Source organism: Martes martes, assembly GCF_963455335.1.
Source record: "Martes martes genome assembly, chromosome: 3".
Lineage (NCBI taxonomy): Eukaryota > Metazoa > Chordata > Mammalia > Carnivora > Mustelidae > Martes > Martes martes.
In genome coordinates this window covers 172089075-172106904 of record NC_137890.1, presented here as the reverse complement: position 1 = coordinate 172106904, position 17830 = coordinate 172089075, and the positions used below count along the sequence as shown (strand labels likewise).

At 34.7% G+C, this 17830-nt stretch overlaps 1 protein-coding gene across 2 annotated transcripts in view; it reads left to right on the top strand.

The window, feature by feature from the left end:
- Window positions 1-17830, top strand: part of SPAG16 (sperm associated antigen 16) — a gene marked incomplete at both ends in the record, with an annotated part of 1046083 nt that overhangs the window by 544076 nt on the left and 484177 nt on the right. For both annotated transcript variants that reach the window (XM_080799476.1, XM_080799475.1), the window contains one exon: window positions 2612-2797. In XM_080799476.1, the coding sequence (XP_080655602.1) occupies window positions 2612-2797 (186 nt within the window). The remainder of the gene's footprint in view (window positions 1-2611; window positions 2798-17830) is intronic.

Genomic DNA, 17830 nt, shown 5'->3' with positions numbered 1-17830 from the left:
ATTTTTAAATAAAGACAATGACTTTCAGAAATGTTAACTGTTAATGTTAAATGGCCTGCCCAAGTTTACATGGGCTGTCCAGGAGAGCCAGAAGCTAACCAAATGTAAATTAGAATGATTTCGTGTACTTGCTAACAATCCGAATCTATTTTTCTCTTTTCTGAGGATTTTGACTTCTCTTATTTGTGGGGAGCTGAGGGAAACTCTGACTTTTGCATGAATTAGAGCACCTTTTAAATTTTCGTTCATCATTCTTTCTCTCTTTCTTGCTCCCTCTCAGTTCTCAAGTGTCTTTATTTTCTCATGAGCCCAAAGCATACAGTTTCACATATTTCAAACCATGTCTTTTGAAAAGCCAAAACATTTCAAAGAAATTCAGAAATTTATATTCTATATATTTTGGTTTTGGTTGAGTTCATACACCTGAACAATAACCTCAATTTATTTTTTTAATTTTTTTAAAGATTTTATTTATTTATTTGACAGACAGAGATCACAAGTAGGCAGAGAAGCAGGCAGAGAGAGAGAGAGGAGGAAGCAGGCTCCCTGCTGAGCAGAGAGCCCGATGTGGGGCTCCATCCCAGGACCCTGGGATCGTGACCAGAGCCGAAGGCAGAGGCTTTAACCCACTGAGCCACCCAGGCACCCCACTTTTTTTTTTAAAGATTTTAACAATCTCAATTTATTAAAAGCTTATGAAAATATTGTTTATTCTTGACAAAATATCAGTTGATGGCATGTATAAAGACGATTACAAGTGTTTCATTCCAGTCGTAATTACTACTATTGTGATTTTTGTTTCTCTTCTCACATAGTTTAAAGCAAGGGAGAAGAATGTAAAACTTACATGAGTTTTCAGCCAGACTGAAATACATTACAGTAATTCCTATCCTAGATGAAGACTTAGATCCATAATAGCATGCTAGTCTATCAGAAGGACAGGTTTGAGAAACAGGCATGGTTAAATTATTTTTGATTTTTCAGTTTGCTTGGATATTTTTTTAAGTAAGCTCTAGGCCCACTGTGGGGCTTGAACTCATGATCCCAAGATCAAAAGTTTCATGCTCTATGGACTGAGCCAGGCAGGCACTCCTTTTTGGATATTTTTAGACAAATGTATTTTTAGGTCTTCAGTATTGAAAAGTAAAACTTCAGACGGTAAATATATGTACAAATAACAGCTGCAAGGGGTGCCTGGGTAGCTCAGTGGGTCAGAGCCTCTGCCTTCATCTCAGAGTCCTGGGATTGAGCCCCGGCATCGGGCTCTCTGCCTGGTGGGGAGCCTTCTTCCCCCTCTCTCTCTGCCTGCCTCTCTGCCTGCTTATGATCTCTCTCTCTGTCAAATAAATAAATAGAATCTTTAAAAAAAAAAGCTGCAAAGTACAAGTTTTAGATATCTCTCTGTTAGTGAGTAATTTATTTTTAATTCTGCTAATCTGAAAAGTAAAATGGATATCCTTTTATAACTTTAATGAGAACTTCTTCACTCTGTAATCCACCTTTCCTTCACCACCTTTAAGCTCTCCCTCTCCAGTGATTGTTTCTCTCCTGCACTTAAAAATGTTATTTCTCTCCTAAAAAAGGGAAAAAAAAGAAAGCAAGTGAGCAAACTCTCATCCGGATCTTGCCATTTCTCTCTTGGAAATACTGAGTACCTTTCCTTATTCTTTTATGGCACAACTTCATTCATTCATATATTTATTCATTCTGGAAGCATTTGCTGAGTACTTCAATTAGTCAATCCTAGTGCTTGATGCCATTGAAACAGAGAAGAAACAGTTCCCAGTCAAAATCACAGGGAAAAAGCACAAATAAGCAATTCATTATATTCAGGGAGAAAAGTTACTAGGAGAACACATAGAAGGAGCATGCAATGAGGAAGGATCTGAAGAAACTGATGGAATTAAAATTTTCTTGGAATTAATATTTTACCAAAAAGCCCTAGGTGTTTCTGCTCATGTCATTAACACCCATTCATTTCTTAAACTAGCATTCATGTCCACCACTCGAAAGTCATTGCTTTTTTAAACATTTACCAGTGACCTAAATGGAAAATCCAATGACTCATCCTCAACCATTCAACTCCTCAAAATCTTTCCTCTCTCAAGATCTAGCTCAAAATCTCATTCCTGGTTTCCTTCTTTTAGCATCAAAACTGCACTCCTGGAGCATTTAGTTAATCCACACATAAACAGTTGCTGACCTATTGTTTTGTATTATATAATGTTTTTGAAATTATCTCAGCCAATGTCTAAAATTTCATCATTCTGAGGCTACATTATCCACAGAACCTAACATAAAGCCCTCAAACAAATACATACTAAAAAAAAAAAATACTGATTTAGTGAATTAATCTAGAAAAATATTGAAGAATTAATCTAGAAAGTGTGCAACAGCAGTTTGTCTCATCAACTTGAATTGCTGAACAATACAAATAAGTACCTAATTATATGGAGTCAAATAAGAGAATAAGATTCAAGCATTTAGTATGTCATTAGAAGCAAAAGCAACTCAGATACACACACAAATTAATAATAGCATATAACCACTCATAAAAAATAATCATAAATTGACTTTTTAACAAATTACCTTTTTATATTCTTGCAAATAGTGGCAACAAATTGGCTACTTCAAGCGGTGACACTACAGTTAAATTATGGGACCTGTCTAAAGGCAATTGCATTTTGACCTTTGAAGGACACAGCCATGCAGTTTGGTCCTGCACGTGGCACTCCTGTGGTGATTTTGTGGCTTCTTCCTCCCTGGATACAACTAGCAAAATTTGGGATGTTAATAGGTAAGAAGTACTTTAAACATTATTAACCCTCTACATTAATAAATATACACGGGTAATGCTTTTTTCTTTCAGTGCTATGACCAGGAAACATTAAAAAAATAACTTGTTGATTGATAAAATTATAGAAAGCTACTGAAATAATCTCTGTGAAATCCATTTCTAACTCTATTAATCGTTGTTGATGTAATAGTCTTTTCTAAATGTAAGTATAAAGATCAAGCCTATGTAATAGGATTAGAATTGTTTCATTGGAAAGCTGTTTGTTTTAAGCAGGAGAGAAACAAATACTTATTTTAAAGGGTTAGAATTTTAGTTCTCTTTTCCACAGGATTTCTTTATATTCAAACCAACAATTTAATAGACATGAATATGACAGAGATAATAACTTGCTCTATGCTTAATTTTGGTATAATACACCCAAACCAAATGCTTCTTGTCAATTCATAAATTGCAAGAATTAATGTAACTTGATTTACGCAAAGTCTTGTACAAATACTGTATGGTTATAGAAGTTTTATATTTTTAAGACAGTCAAATGTATTAGTTTACAGTGTCAAATACCTCTCATCCATGTATTTATGTATGATTATTCTATCCTGTTAGGTATAAAAATAGGATACAAAAAGCTACTATCAAATATCCTGACTGCTTCAGCTTCCTAAGGGACTATAAATCATCAGTTGGACTCCTTATCACTTTAATTATTGAAATAGTGCCCAGAAAAAAAAAAAAAAAGAAATAGTGCCCAGATTCTAAATATAAGTGATAATGACTTTTAAAAGTTTAGGTAAACAATTGCCACTGAGCTATTGTAGTTTATTTGTAGGAGAAAAATTGACTCACTGTGACAGTAAACACTATTGACTTGGGGTTACAGGTAAAGCAATACCTTGAACAAATTCTACCAATCCCTTCTTGAATTCTGGTTAACATTTAGGAGAGAGGTCAAGTAAGATGCTTACAAAACATTCAGTTTTCTGGAAGGATTCATTGAAAGGCTTTACTCTGTCCTGTGTATAAGTTGACTGTCTCCTAAGTCCATGTAGCAGTTATTACGCTGTTTCTTCTCAGTACCAAACTTATCCTCCTATGCCTGTTTTTGTGATGGTGCAACTGGAATTTTGCAGACTACATTTTTGCTTTGTCAGCAGACTCTCTGTTAGGCTTTGGCAATAGAGGGTGCTTGTAGGAAACTGCAGGTTTGGGGGAGGAGGAGGGGACTTGATTCTCATCTCCTTCCTGTGGGGTTCTTCTGGACCTGTAGTTCTAGTGAGCATCACCCTGGCAACACTTCACTTCAGCAATAGCACTTTGTTCTTACCATAGCAGATAAATCCAGATAAATTGGCAGTTTTTCTAATGCTTGCAGGAAAAGCTGCATCATGCTGTCATCAAAGACGTTAACTCCAGCAAACAGGCACCCTTTTCTCAGAGGTCTGCGTTCCCAGCTCATCATGGCCGCGTTTCTGAGCCGAGGAACACCAATACCAGTAGACAAGTGTCCCCTCCTCCAAGCGCTAAGTTTCAGTTCTACAGGCACCCCTCTTCAAGTTCCTAGGTTTCAACAATCCACCCTATTTATTTTATTCACTGAATCCCATGGATGGCAGCTCTTTCCGGCAGCGGCAGTTCTTTTTTTCTCTACTTAGTCATCCAACAACTTTATACATAGGTAACAATCCCATAAATTAAATTCTTACTGTTAAAATGATGTTAGAAGTTTTGTCTCCTGACTTGACAGATATACGACATTAATGAATAAATAACATAACCCACCTGAGTTATACAGATTCAGTTAAATAATGTTTGGCATAGTCTGCATCAGAAAACATGGCTCCTAATAATATAATTTAGACCCATTTCTATCTAAAATAGTGACAACTTAGATGTGTTTTGATTCTCAAATGTATACCATTTGCTTTTGTGCAGTAATCAATCATATGCAATTCTTAATTTTATTATGTTTCTATATTATATGATCAGATTTAATAAATATTTATTATAACAGTATATTGGAATTAAAAAACACTTTATTGAGGTAAGATTGACATACAAAAGGCTGTGCATATTTAATGTATACAACATGATGAGTTTGATAATAAGTATACACCCAAGAATAAATACACACCGTCACCAGTCTATGACATAAACCTGTCTTCTTGTATTACTATTACTATTATTATTATTGACAAGAGCTCTTAATATAAAATCTAGCAAAATTTTAACTATACAATACATTGTTGTTAACTGTGTATACTGTGTTATACAGTAGATCTGTAAGACTTATTTATTTTCTATAACTGAAGTTTTAACGCTAGTGTCAAATTTTAATTTTTATCACTTTTGGCTTAGATGAGAGTCCTAATAGAAGATTGTGGTACATTCTATAATATAATATATTTTCCAAAGTTTTAATCATTCAGTGTTTAAAAAAAACACTGTAGTTAAAAAACTGGCTCCCACTAGACTCAGCCCTACTTGGAATGATTTCAAACATTTTGATTTAATGACTTTTTTCTGTGACTCTGATATCCAGATACTGTCTCTACCAGTTGATGCCCTGTAGATATTGATACAACAGATCAAAATTGCTCCTAATTGATGTAAAAAATTCTTTATATTTCAAATTTCCTGTCAATGTCAAGGGCTTACTTTCATCACCAAAGAGAAACAAATGTATACCAATTTTGAAGCTGAGGTTGTGGACAAATAATGGCAAGTAAGGGAGAAATTAATTTTTTCTGTAGTAGCTATTGATATATGAGTCATATTCAAAACACTGGGTTGCAACTTAAAGTTACTCATGGATCGGTACTTTGTAGATATGTCTAAAACGGGTATCTTTATAATTTCATAGGTTAATGGAACCTATGCGATTTAAGGGGAGAGGTCTTTTGCCTTTGTAAGATGTTGGTGGCAGAAGCTGCACTGTGCTGAGTCATATACTCTTATCCTGATGCCAGATACTTTTAATGAAAAAAATTATATTGATAGATTCTGCTGTTCACCAGAGAAGGAGGAGATTAAAATATATTTTTCTCTTTTACAATTTGTTTTTATCTTTGAGCTCCTGGCTTAGTCTTGAGCATCCATTAGTTGATGTCAGGTCCCTAGTCTTGCAACTGCTCCTCAATTGGACATTTCTTGCCAAAAGCACCCAATTTAGCTCCTTATTAGTAAGTTGGATAACTGAGAATCACAATTAACATAAAAAATCCCAGATCGAGTCACATTTACTAAGTGCTAAGAAGAATCTCTGAACAGTATCTGTGGTATGATTAGTTTGGATGTGTCGACACTCTACGAAGTTTCTTTGAATAATTAACAAGAGTATTTCAATGATCTTCTGAAATGATTATTTATATAAAGTGGAAATTTATATGTATTTCAACTAGCAATCATTGATTTCTACCTTAATTTTCAAGTATATTTATTAAAAGTCAATCTTAAAGAACACATGCACACTTAAACATACACGCACATACACACATATTCACACCATTGTATCCTAAATAGGCAGTGTTTGACACATAGTAGTTTGGTTGCATGAATGATAAAAAAATCAAGTGTATATATATGGAGAAAGTGCTCTCCCTGCTCCCATCTACATTCAAGCTAAAATTTAATTGTTCTGTCTTATACTACATAAATCTAAAAAGTGATTAAAATGGGATAGGAAAATCAGAAAAAATCTCAGTCAGTTATAAAAAATAGCTAGTGTTTCTTCAAAGAATAAGGTTATCAATAAATATTCATAAAATGAATAGTGTTACACTGTGTTACAGATATCGGAAAAATTTAAGACTCCATAACTACCTTCAGTGAGATTACAAGTAATTTTAAAATGCAGTAATATTGAAGCAATCAGAGAATATGCAATGCATCTGCAATTTATAATGTCAGGTAGGGTATTCTAGGGGACTCCTAGTTGCTTTTCTTCCGTGGTAGTTGGGTATTTGGCTGAGGGGGTTCTACCAGACTATCACTCTGATATTTGGTAGGCAGACCATGTACCTGCTTAGCTCCTAGCTTGAGGGGAAGGGATTGGAAACAGCCAAAATGTTACTGACTGTAACTGCCCCCACTGCTGTAGCAAGATATTACACTGGCAAGAACTGAGTGGTTTAAGACAAGGATGGAAGGACACAGAGGTACTTGTAACATTCAACAGCTTCTGGACCCCAGACAGTGAGAGAGAAATCTGCCATCCTTATATCCAGGAGTGTTGTTTCAGGTGCCCTTAAGATTAAGTTGACTGAGAAAAATAAAGCAGGTTTACGAACTATGTTTAGAAAAGTAATTTTTGATTACTGCTGCATTACAGTGACTGGAAGAAAATATGTTGGAAACTTTGGGAGTTTAGAAAATTTTATTTTATTCTTAATAACCCTGACTCTTTAGACTCTTCAAACTTCAAAACGGTCCTCAGGGCCCTGAACTTGCACCCAAAGGAAGCTCACTTCTAGTATTTTACAGTGTGCAATGAAGGCACAGGCCATGGGACCCACTTTAGTTCTGGTCGTAGAGGATAACGAACAAGAACAAAAGACAGAGACCAGAGAGAACCATGGGCAGAGGAGATCCTTTTAGGAAGAGAGATATGATTCAATCACTTTTCTTTAGTGCCATGGCAAAGTTCCTCATGATGCCTGCCCAGGAGTCTATCACTATTTAGACTGGCAACTCTTGTGTATTCCCCGTTTTTCTACTTTCGTATTGGAGTTTGTGTTGCAGTTATTCTGTCCTTGCTTCAGTGTACATTTTTTGTGGTGACAGAAAAGACAAAAACGTGTCTGTTGTTTGATTGGTCACCAGAACACGAGATGCCTCTGACTCCAGTGGAGCAGACGGAGCACCATGCGGAGCTCATGCATTATGAGATATCTGCAGTAAAGAAGTAGCACTTTGTGTTGTCTCCTTTGGTGCACAGGGTGCGAGGTCAGTGAGAACACATGGAAAGAAGAATGACACAGATGTCTGGTGGGCAAAAGGCCACACTGTGGCAGAGACTACTAGCTGTTCACCAGAAGCCACTCTCTCCTTCTTCCATATTATTAGCCTGGCTGACTACCTAATTTTTTTTTCTTGGCCTCCTTTAAGTTAAGTGTGGTTATGTTATTAAGTTCTCTATAAGAGTATTATTTGAAGTGATATGTGCCATTTCTATGTTCTTTTCCCCTTGTGGTAAGATGGGATATCAATGACAAGGACAAGAGTAATCTTAGAAGCCAATTACTAAAAATGACAGAGCAGTTGTTCTGCTTGAAGTAAAGCCACCCCCATTTTCTACCTCCAGTTGTCTTATAACATGCTCTGGACTCTTAAGCAATAAGAAAATACATTTCTCTTTTGTTTGAGACACTATATTTCCAGTCTATTTGTTATAGCATTTTAGCCTGCCCAGTCCAAAATTAGGTACCCATGAATATTTGTTCAGAGATATGTTTTTCCCCTCATGACATAATATTAAGGCATTTAAGACAAGCCCTGTCACTGTTCTCAAAATTATTTAGATGGAGTAGTAATAGAGATTTGGGACTGGTAATAAGTATCCATTCAACTCCCTCTACTTTTTCTCCCCTTGCTCTTTCTATTTCCCATTCTTAATTCTGTTGCAATACTGTTGGAGCCTCTGAAATCCTACATGCCAATAGCAATACCTGTAAGTTGAATAATTGGTTTGCATGGAAGTTAATGCCTGTAAAAATAGTAAATTATAAGACAAAATATTAGTGTCTCCGTTAGTGAGAAACTAATTCAATAATAATGATTTCATTTAAACAATAAAGAAATACTGAGAATCTCAATTTTATAGTAGCACTGACTGTATTTACTGACAAGAACCAGTTTTGCTGACTGCAGTCAAGCTGATAGAATACAAATAATTACCTTCCATGTAGTTGACCTTACAGGTTTGTTTTTCAAAATTTACTTTGAAGCAAATATGCACTGAGCACTCTGTTATGTGCATTGTTCTAGTCACTAAGCTACATCAATGAATAAAACTGACAAAAAGCTCCTGTCTTCATGTAGATGGCATTCTATTGGAAGGGAGAAAATACATCAAATAAAAAAAAATCATGTATAGTATTTAAAAGTCTTAAGTATGGTAGAGAAAAAGTAAAACATGAGCATTGGAAAGGAATGGTGGGAATTAGGAAGAATTGCAATTTTAAACAGGATGATCAGGAAAATTCTCACCATAAAGTTGATATTTGGATAATCTAGAGTAGGTAAGAAAGCAAGTCAAAAAGATATCTAGGAGAGCATTTCAAGCTTTCTTTAGTAGTGAGCTCCCCTTGTCTTGGTAGCAGGACAAGACACGCCCAATGTGTCTGGGGTAGGGTGAGCAGATGAGTAAAAGATAGAGGTAAGGCAGTTAGTTATATGGGGAGCACATATGAAACAGGATCTTGTAGCTTAGCTGAGTGACTTGATCTTTATTCTCAGTGGGATAGAAAAGCGCTGGAGGATTTTGAGCAGAACAGTCACCTAATCCGTTTTACACTACTGTGCTGAGAGGGTGCTGTCGTAGAGGAGGGGTGGGGGAACAAAGATAAGGCAGGAAGATAGCCTGGGAAGCTATTGCCACAGTTTAGGCCAAAGACAGTAAGGATTTGCACCATAATGACAGTAGTGAGGATAATAAGAATTTTTGTATTCTGGACAAATTTGGAAGACAAAGCCAAAAAGAATTGCTGAGGAATTGTGTCTTGAAAGAGAAAGAGAAAACAAATCACCCTATTAAATTTTGAGACACCTAAAAATCAAAAGATTCATTCTCTTTATGCTGGAACACTATCATGAACTTTATAAAACATTTTTCCAAGCAGATTCATCAACTGGCATTCCAGAAAAGGCTGTAGAATGAAGAATGCCTTCTCATTTTTCATGTAACAGGTGATTTCAATTGAAGAGATTTGAATGTTTCTTCCTGCCCACTAGCATTGCTTCCTTCTTAATTTAATAATTCATTTCCAATCATAACCCTTGCGCTGGGTGAGATGAGAGAAACAGAAGGCTATGGATGAAGGGAATAGCTAAAATTAAGAAAAAAGAAATGTAAAATATTAAGATTTTCTTATGGTGAGTTATCTTCTTTTAATAATAATATACTATTAATTTCTTTTGGGTAAATGCACCCATTGTAGACTCTAAAAATGGGAAAAATTAATTTTTATTATAAATTAGTAATAATAAGATAGCACCAAATAAATTATAAAAATGGAGTTTAGTATTTATAACATACAGTATTTCTTTAATAATACATTTCATGTTCTTTATGATTCACTTGCGAAGTTGGGTATATTAGAGATAAAGGACATATTGTATAATATTAATGGTTTTAAAACATAATGTAAGAAGTATTAAGACTCAAGGGCATGGATTATTGGTATATTAATACCTGTCTGGCATTGTAAAGCCCCCCAGTTCGCCTCCTTTTATTTGAAAAGACACCCAAGGTGTATATATTAATAGGCTGCTAAAGCAATCCTTGAAACATAATTATGTTACATTAAAAGGAATGGTAGTATACTTAAATTGACCTCTTGTGATCAATTTATCCTGTTCCATGGATAATAAATCAATTATCACATGTTCTCGGATTTTTGTTTATATTTAAATGAAGTTTCCCCTTGAAATATAGGCTTTAAATTATACCTTTTGTATTATTGAACATAAATATATATAGATAATCATAAAAAATGAAAAAAAAATAGTATATATATTTTTTCACTCTCATCTTCCCTCCAAAACAGTACATAATTACTAGGTAAATAGAATAGATATTTCATGAAGAAAAATCCTGTTAAAGCTAAAGTTCAGATGTCATTTAGTAAATTATAGAATGATTAAAAAATCATGAAGCTCTAACAACTAATACAGCTTTCTGTGTATGTATGAAGAATGCTTCAAGCAACAGTGTTCACTGCAGTAAATTTGATGTTAATGTTTTTTCACATTGATGTACTTTGATTGATCAATAAAAGAGGTAGATGTCATTAAGATTTCAAAATTTGACCTTATACTTTTATAAAACAACTACTGTCTCACATAAATGGAGTCTCTAATTTGTATTTAACTTGTGCTAAATAAGGTGCATTCTCTGTTATCTTACAAACCAGCTAAACTGTATATTAGAAATAATTAGGGGTTTCCTGGATGGCTCAATTGGTTAAGAGTCCAACTCTTGGTTTCAGTTCAGGTCATGATATCAGGGTCTGAGATCCAGCCCCAAGTTGGGCTCCATCCTCAACACAGAGTCTGCCTGAGATTCTATCCCCCACCATCTTCCGCCCCCTCTGCTCTTCCCCCTGCTTATACTCCCTCTTTAAAATAAACAAAATCATCAAAAAAAAAAAAAAGAAATGATTTAGATGAGTATAGGTGAAACTAAGGATATTCCAATGACTGGATATATGTATGTTAAAACATGGTATTTTATTACTTTATTGCCACCAATCAAAAAATTTAATGTATAAAAATAGGAACACTCCTTTTCCACCCCCACCAAAAAAGATCTGATTAATAGATGAGTCTTAATTCTCCTCAGTGCTAATGACTAAACAGATGTAGTATATTTCCTCATTAATATATATTAAAATAAAATGATCTATAGCCATAATATACATGAGGTAAAAAATTAGAATCACATGTGTTTTTAAATTTTAAGTTTGGTTATATATATGTGTGTATGTATGTACATGTCTACCCACATTGGTGCATGCACATATTTTAGTATTAATGCAATGAGTTTAAACATTTAGCTCAAAATTAATTTTAGAGTTACATAAGTGACTATCATAAATATTTATGCACCTAATCAAAATGATATTTATTTATTTACCTATGCTTTATCAATGACTGCAAAACCAACTTGTTTAAAACCCATTTATTTGGAACAGGAAAAACTAAGTATTATCATGCCCCTGAAACATTGTTTTGAAATTACTGAAATGGTTTTCATTTAAAGTAAACTCTAAGATTTGATTCAGTTGTTATTGAAATGAAGTGAATGTCCAAATGCCTCAAATCAAAATAAAAGAAGTAAACTAGGTGATGTAAAAATAGCAAGCAATATAGGTGGGATTAATCTACTTTCTTATCTAAAACCATGTTATTAGATGGGAAATACTTCCTGTTTAGTTAATAATGAATTTTTCTTAAATAAAACATTAGAGAATATAATTTTCATAGAAATTTCAAATAATTTAATGTGTGTCCTGCATTGAAAATGAACCAAACCATCTTCCATCAAAGAACATGGATGATTATCACCTTGTCTGGCCTTTGGTCACCTCACAACCTGGAATGGGTCCTACAGGAAGCAATACCGCTAGGAGTAATTTCACTTTGTAGAAAAGTCATTGCTTTTCATTTGGCCTACAGCTTCTTAATTCATTTACTAGATTAGATTGATTATTTGTTCTTTTATTCAATATTTACCGACTATGTACCAAGTCATATGGCAAACAAAGCTTTAGTCCCAGGGGAGTTTATGTTATGGAAGGTGCCACTGATTATCCACAGCTTATAAATTATTAGAGGGGCTCTCTACTTGGCCATTGATCTAAAGATTAATTCCTTAGCTCTAGAGAGGCAAAACAACTATCACTGGGAGTGACTGGCTTTTTGAGGTGTATGTGTCCTACTTCTCTATTATTGGAAAGAACTATAGTCTTACGAGTAATAGTCCCCAATGAGGTGGACATTTACAATGGTGCAGTCTTTTCATCTTTATAAGGATGATTTTTTTCAGTTGCATTTGAGTTCTATTAGTAGCCTGTAGGTTCCCATAACACATACACATCCCGTTTAAGATAGTTTATAGTAGTTTTCATTTGAAGAATGAAATTTTCTGTGACGATTCTATTCCATTTTGGGGGGTTATTATGTCAGTTTATTTTTGAGATAGCACCAAATAAATTATAAAAATTGAGTTTAGTATTTATAATATACAATATTTCACTAATAATATATCTTGTGCTCTTTATGATTCATTTGCAAAGTTGGATGTATTAGAGACGAAGGACATATTACACACTATTAATGGTTTTAAAATGTAACATAAAAAGTATTAAGACTCAAGGCATAGATTATTGCTATACTAATACCTGTCTGGTGTTGGGAGATTGAGTTTTGAGTAAGAAAGAATATGGTGAATTTTAGAATAATATTCATTAGCAAGAAACAATCTAAAATGCTTTTCAGCAATAACAATTAGAAATAATTAGAAGATGTATTTTATTTGTTTGTTTTTACCTCTGGCTAGTAAAACCACGTAGATTATATAATTTCTTGAGTATATTGACAGATTTGGAGGGATCCAAAAATTGTTTTTTCTTACTCCTGCTAAGTAATGTAATCACTTAAAAATTAAGCTTGAAAGTGTTGAATGAGTTATATAGAGTTATTTTATGTATTATTCTCTAAATATATGTCCCAGTAAAATTTCTTACTCATATATTTAAGATTTAAAGTCACTGTTGGGGGGCACCTTGGTGGCTTAGTCAGCTGTGCATCTAACTTTTAGTTTTAACTCAAGTCATAGTCGCAGGGTTATGAGATAGACCCCCGAGCTGGGCTCTGCACCAGCATGGAGTCTGCTTGAGATTCTCTCTCCCTCTGCCTCTCTCCCTATCTCTCTCTCTCTCTCTAATAAATAAATAAATCTTTAAGGGAAAAAGGTAATTTACTGTTGGAAATTCATGGTGGTTATTTAAATATGCATTTTAAAAGGTGCAACATTTTAGCCTGGAAACACAAAATATATCTTTATATGAAAGCCCTAACTACTGTAAAATAATGAGCATTTGACATTTTTTTTCTTGATTAGCTTTCCCAGATTTCTGACAAGTTTATAAAAACATCTGATGCTTACCATTTTAGAGATGGTGTATAACTTATTTTGTCGTCTATTCCTATAACTATCATGTGACAAATTAAATTTACTTTTTAGAGAATATTAATGTCAGCATTTTCAGAATAAATTTAACTTAATTATTTTACATATGTGAATTAATGTATCATAGGTGAATGCAAAATTACAATAAACTATATGTGCACCAACGATGCTACCTTCAGCATGCTTAATATTCATTATGAATTGTAAATTTCTTACACAATAACACTAACAAACACATGTGAATTATGTATGCAGTCATCTTTACTCTCTGTTCTCTTTTTCTCTTATTCATTTATAGTCAGGCTACAAAGTCCTAGACTTGAGGCTTTCAGCAGCAATATCTCCAAAAATAAATTAACTCTTTATTATCTGAATTACCATGGATCTTATTGTTTATATTCAAATTCTTACCACTGTATTTTACCTAAGGATCCAATCCCCAAATAGGAATGGATTGTTCAGTGTTTCTTCAGAAGCTATTGGGATTAATTCCATTAGACTAACAGCCCTGTTTATTTGAATCACCACAATAAACCAGCTATTATATTCTAGATGTTGTCCATATATCCACCAATCAGACTTGATCTCTCATTTACCTCTGATCTCCCACTGTATGCTTTGAAATTCAATACCTGTTATCAGCAAAATATTCTATATTCTCAATATCGTCAATGTATTCTTTCATCTTCTTCCTTAAACTAATCTCCCTTGAGCAGTTTGAGCCCCCTTTTTAATGGAGCCCCTACCTCCTTCCTCTTAAAATCTTTCTCCAGAGATTTGTATCTCCTCATGAATATTAAGCATAAAAAGCATGTAGATCCTACCTCTGAAGTGCATAAATAAAATATACTTTAGAGTTTTGCACACAGCATCATATATTAACTCATTTATATAAAATAGTTAAAGTTAAAATTGTTTGGAGTACTGACACAAATGCCACCTACCAGAGGACCTCATGGTTTATTCACTAATGTGTTCTTAGTACCTAAATAGAGATTGGGTCATATGGGAAAGTAATAAAGATTTGTTTAATTAATATGTAAACTAATGGTTTTTGTTCCCACCATGCTCTTCACAGTCAATTCTAGAACACTTTTCCTTCCTCCCACCTTCCCAAACCACAGCTTTGTGGAAGCACACACACAGTTGACTGTACAATTAGCCACTTCTCCATTTTATAGTCAGATACATAAATGCCTGGTCATCCCCTTTGTATTTTGAATAATTTAGTTCATGGTTTACTGTCTTCATTGAATGCAACTTTAATATCCAAGAAGAAAATTCATCTAACACCTTGCCCTTCCAGTTTCTTCACCACCTTACTTCCAATAACTTTAAAATTTTGATTTTAAAATTTCCACTCTGTAAGCACCATCTTCCCTCTCTCTAGCTTGTAGACTCCAATATTATCACTCCAACAATTCTTTCCAGTAATATTGGTAATTCAACACCTCCACCGTTTTGTTTTATTTTGTTTTTCTTGCCTGTGATAATTGCCCTGTAGGCTCTCTTCTTACCCAGAGTGGACCCCAATGTCCATCACAATGACCTCTCCTTTCCACCCAGCTTCAATTCCATTGGTCCTCGCTTGTTTTATAGTTCTTTCCTGTCAAAACCCCAATTCTGATCAAGCCAAATTCTCTACCTACTCTATGTCTGTATCTGATAAGTTGAGCATGACTAGAAAAAAGACAAAAACAAAAACAAAATGAACCATGGTGACTGGTTTCAATTTATATTTATAACATCAACTCACAAGTTGAATCCTACTGCATCTACTCTGTTGATTAACTTTCTATCATATGGGATGAATATTTCATACCTTCCTCCTCTATCTTCAAATCCCTAACAGCTTTCTTATTCCTCTGAGATGATGATCTGGATATTTTATTTCACTAAGCAAGTAGAAACATTCAGAAGAAAGCTTTCTAATATTTCCACAACCAAGTTCATCAGTGATTTAGATGGATAGGTAGATAGATAGATAGATAGATAGATGATAGATAGATAATAGATAGATAGATTTTTTTTCCCCTCTCTCTTTCTCTCCAGGTGTTGACTGGGTAGTTGTATTCTGGACTGGCTTGCCTGGACAGGGTGGTTTAAGATGGCCTTGTTCACATGTCTTAAGCTTCACCTGGGACATCTGGGGAAACTCTCTCTGTGGTCAGCCTTTCATCCTCCATCTTTCTTGCCTGAGCTTCTCCACATTATGGCAAAAAGAGTCCAACAGAAAAAGAAATCCCTAGTGAACAAGAACTTGTTCATATCTCCTCTTTCTAGTCTCCCGTTGACCAAAAAAATTCACATAGCCAAAACAGGGTCAGTGTTGGAGGAGACTACCCAAAAGTGTGCATATAAGGATAGAAATAATGGCAACCATTCCGTAGACAATCCACCCTCTTTCTAACCCTTTATTGCTCCCATAATCATCCCCTTGCAAATATAAATGTAGTATCTATCATACTAACATTTTAGCTATATTTTATGTCACAAAATTCAGTTCTTCAGTTGACCTAAGTATTTCAGTAGAATTTTATGATCAGTCTAGGAGAAAATGGAGTCTGACGTTTTCTTCCAATTCTTATACACAAATTGTTGGAGAAATTCTTACAAATACATTTTGAAATAATACCAGCCTTCTCTGTTCAGTAAATTTAAAAAAATATATACTTTATTTATTTCTTTATTTGACAGAGAGGGAGAGCACAAGCAAGTAGGACAGCAGAGGGAGAGAGAGTAGCAAGCTCTCCACTGAGCAGGGAGCCTGAAACAGGGCTCAGTCCCAAGACGCAGGGATCGTGAACAGAGCCAAAAGCAGATACTTAACCAACTGAGCCACCCAGGTGCCCCAGTTAATTTTAGGTGATTCCCTATTACTTTTTGTAATTTTTATTTTGAGTTAAATACTCACAATAAGTTAGGAAATAGTAGTGTCCATGTACTCTTCACCCAAATTTCTCCAATGGTAATATCTGACCATTGTATATTATCAAAACTTGGAAACTAACATTTGTATAGTATTATTAGCTCAAGCACAGTTGGATTTCACTAGTTTTGACATGCAGTTTTATGTGTGTGGGTATATAATTGTATGAAATTTTATCACATGTGTAGATTAGAGTAATATAATGAACAACATAATTAGGATACAGTTTTTCCATCACCATAAAGAAACTTCCTCCTGTTACCCCTTAATGATCATACTGTTTCCTAAATTCTAACCCTTGGCAACTACTGATCTGTTATCCATTATGATAATTGTTGATTCAAAATTATTATATAAATTGAATCATAACATAAGTGTCCATCTGAGTTTGGCTCTTTTTCAATCAGCAAAATGCCCTTGAGATTTATTCAACTATTTTGTGTATTGATAGTTCATTCCATTTTATTGCTAAATAATAGTCCATTATATGAATGTATCACAGTTTATCTCTTTGTTCTTTGAAAAACATTTTGTTTATTTCCAGTTTGGCAATAGTACAAATAAAGCTGCAGTGAACATTATGTGTACAGACTTTTCTGAACATAAGCTTCAGTTTTCAAGGATGAACAAGATGGTGGAAGAATAGGAGACCTAAATTTCATCTGGTCCCAGGAATTCAGCTAGATAGTTATCAAATTATTTTGAACACCTACAAACTCTACAGGAGATCACAGAAAAGAATAGCAGCAACTCTATGAACAGAAAAATGACCACTTTCTGGAAGGACATGCAGAGAAGTGACTCCGAGGTGATATACAAGAAGATAGACCATTGGGGTGGGGGGGGGAGGGAGCCTCCATTAGCCAGCTACTGGCAAGTAATAGAGCAGTGGAGCACAAAATTGAAACTTTTAGAGGTCTGTAATCTACAATGATGGAAACATTAGATAGGCAGAAGACCTATCCACAGTAATGTGACAGGCCAGAAAGGACTGACGTGATATATTCAGAGCTCTTCAAGCAGGGCCTCAACAAGCAGCAGATTCAGGGAGACATCACCCCTCCTTCCTCCAATGGGAGGAGCAGCATGGGAGCATGCTGCAGGAATCTGCTGGGTTTGGAGACTCCAAATGTGGTTATGTGCCAAGGATAGAAATGCTCAGTCACAGTCTGGGTGAGCACAGAATGCGGCCAGAGAC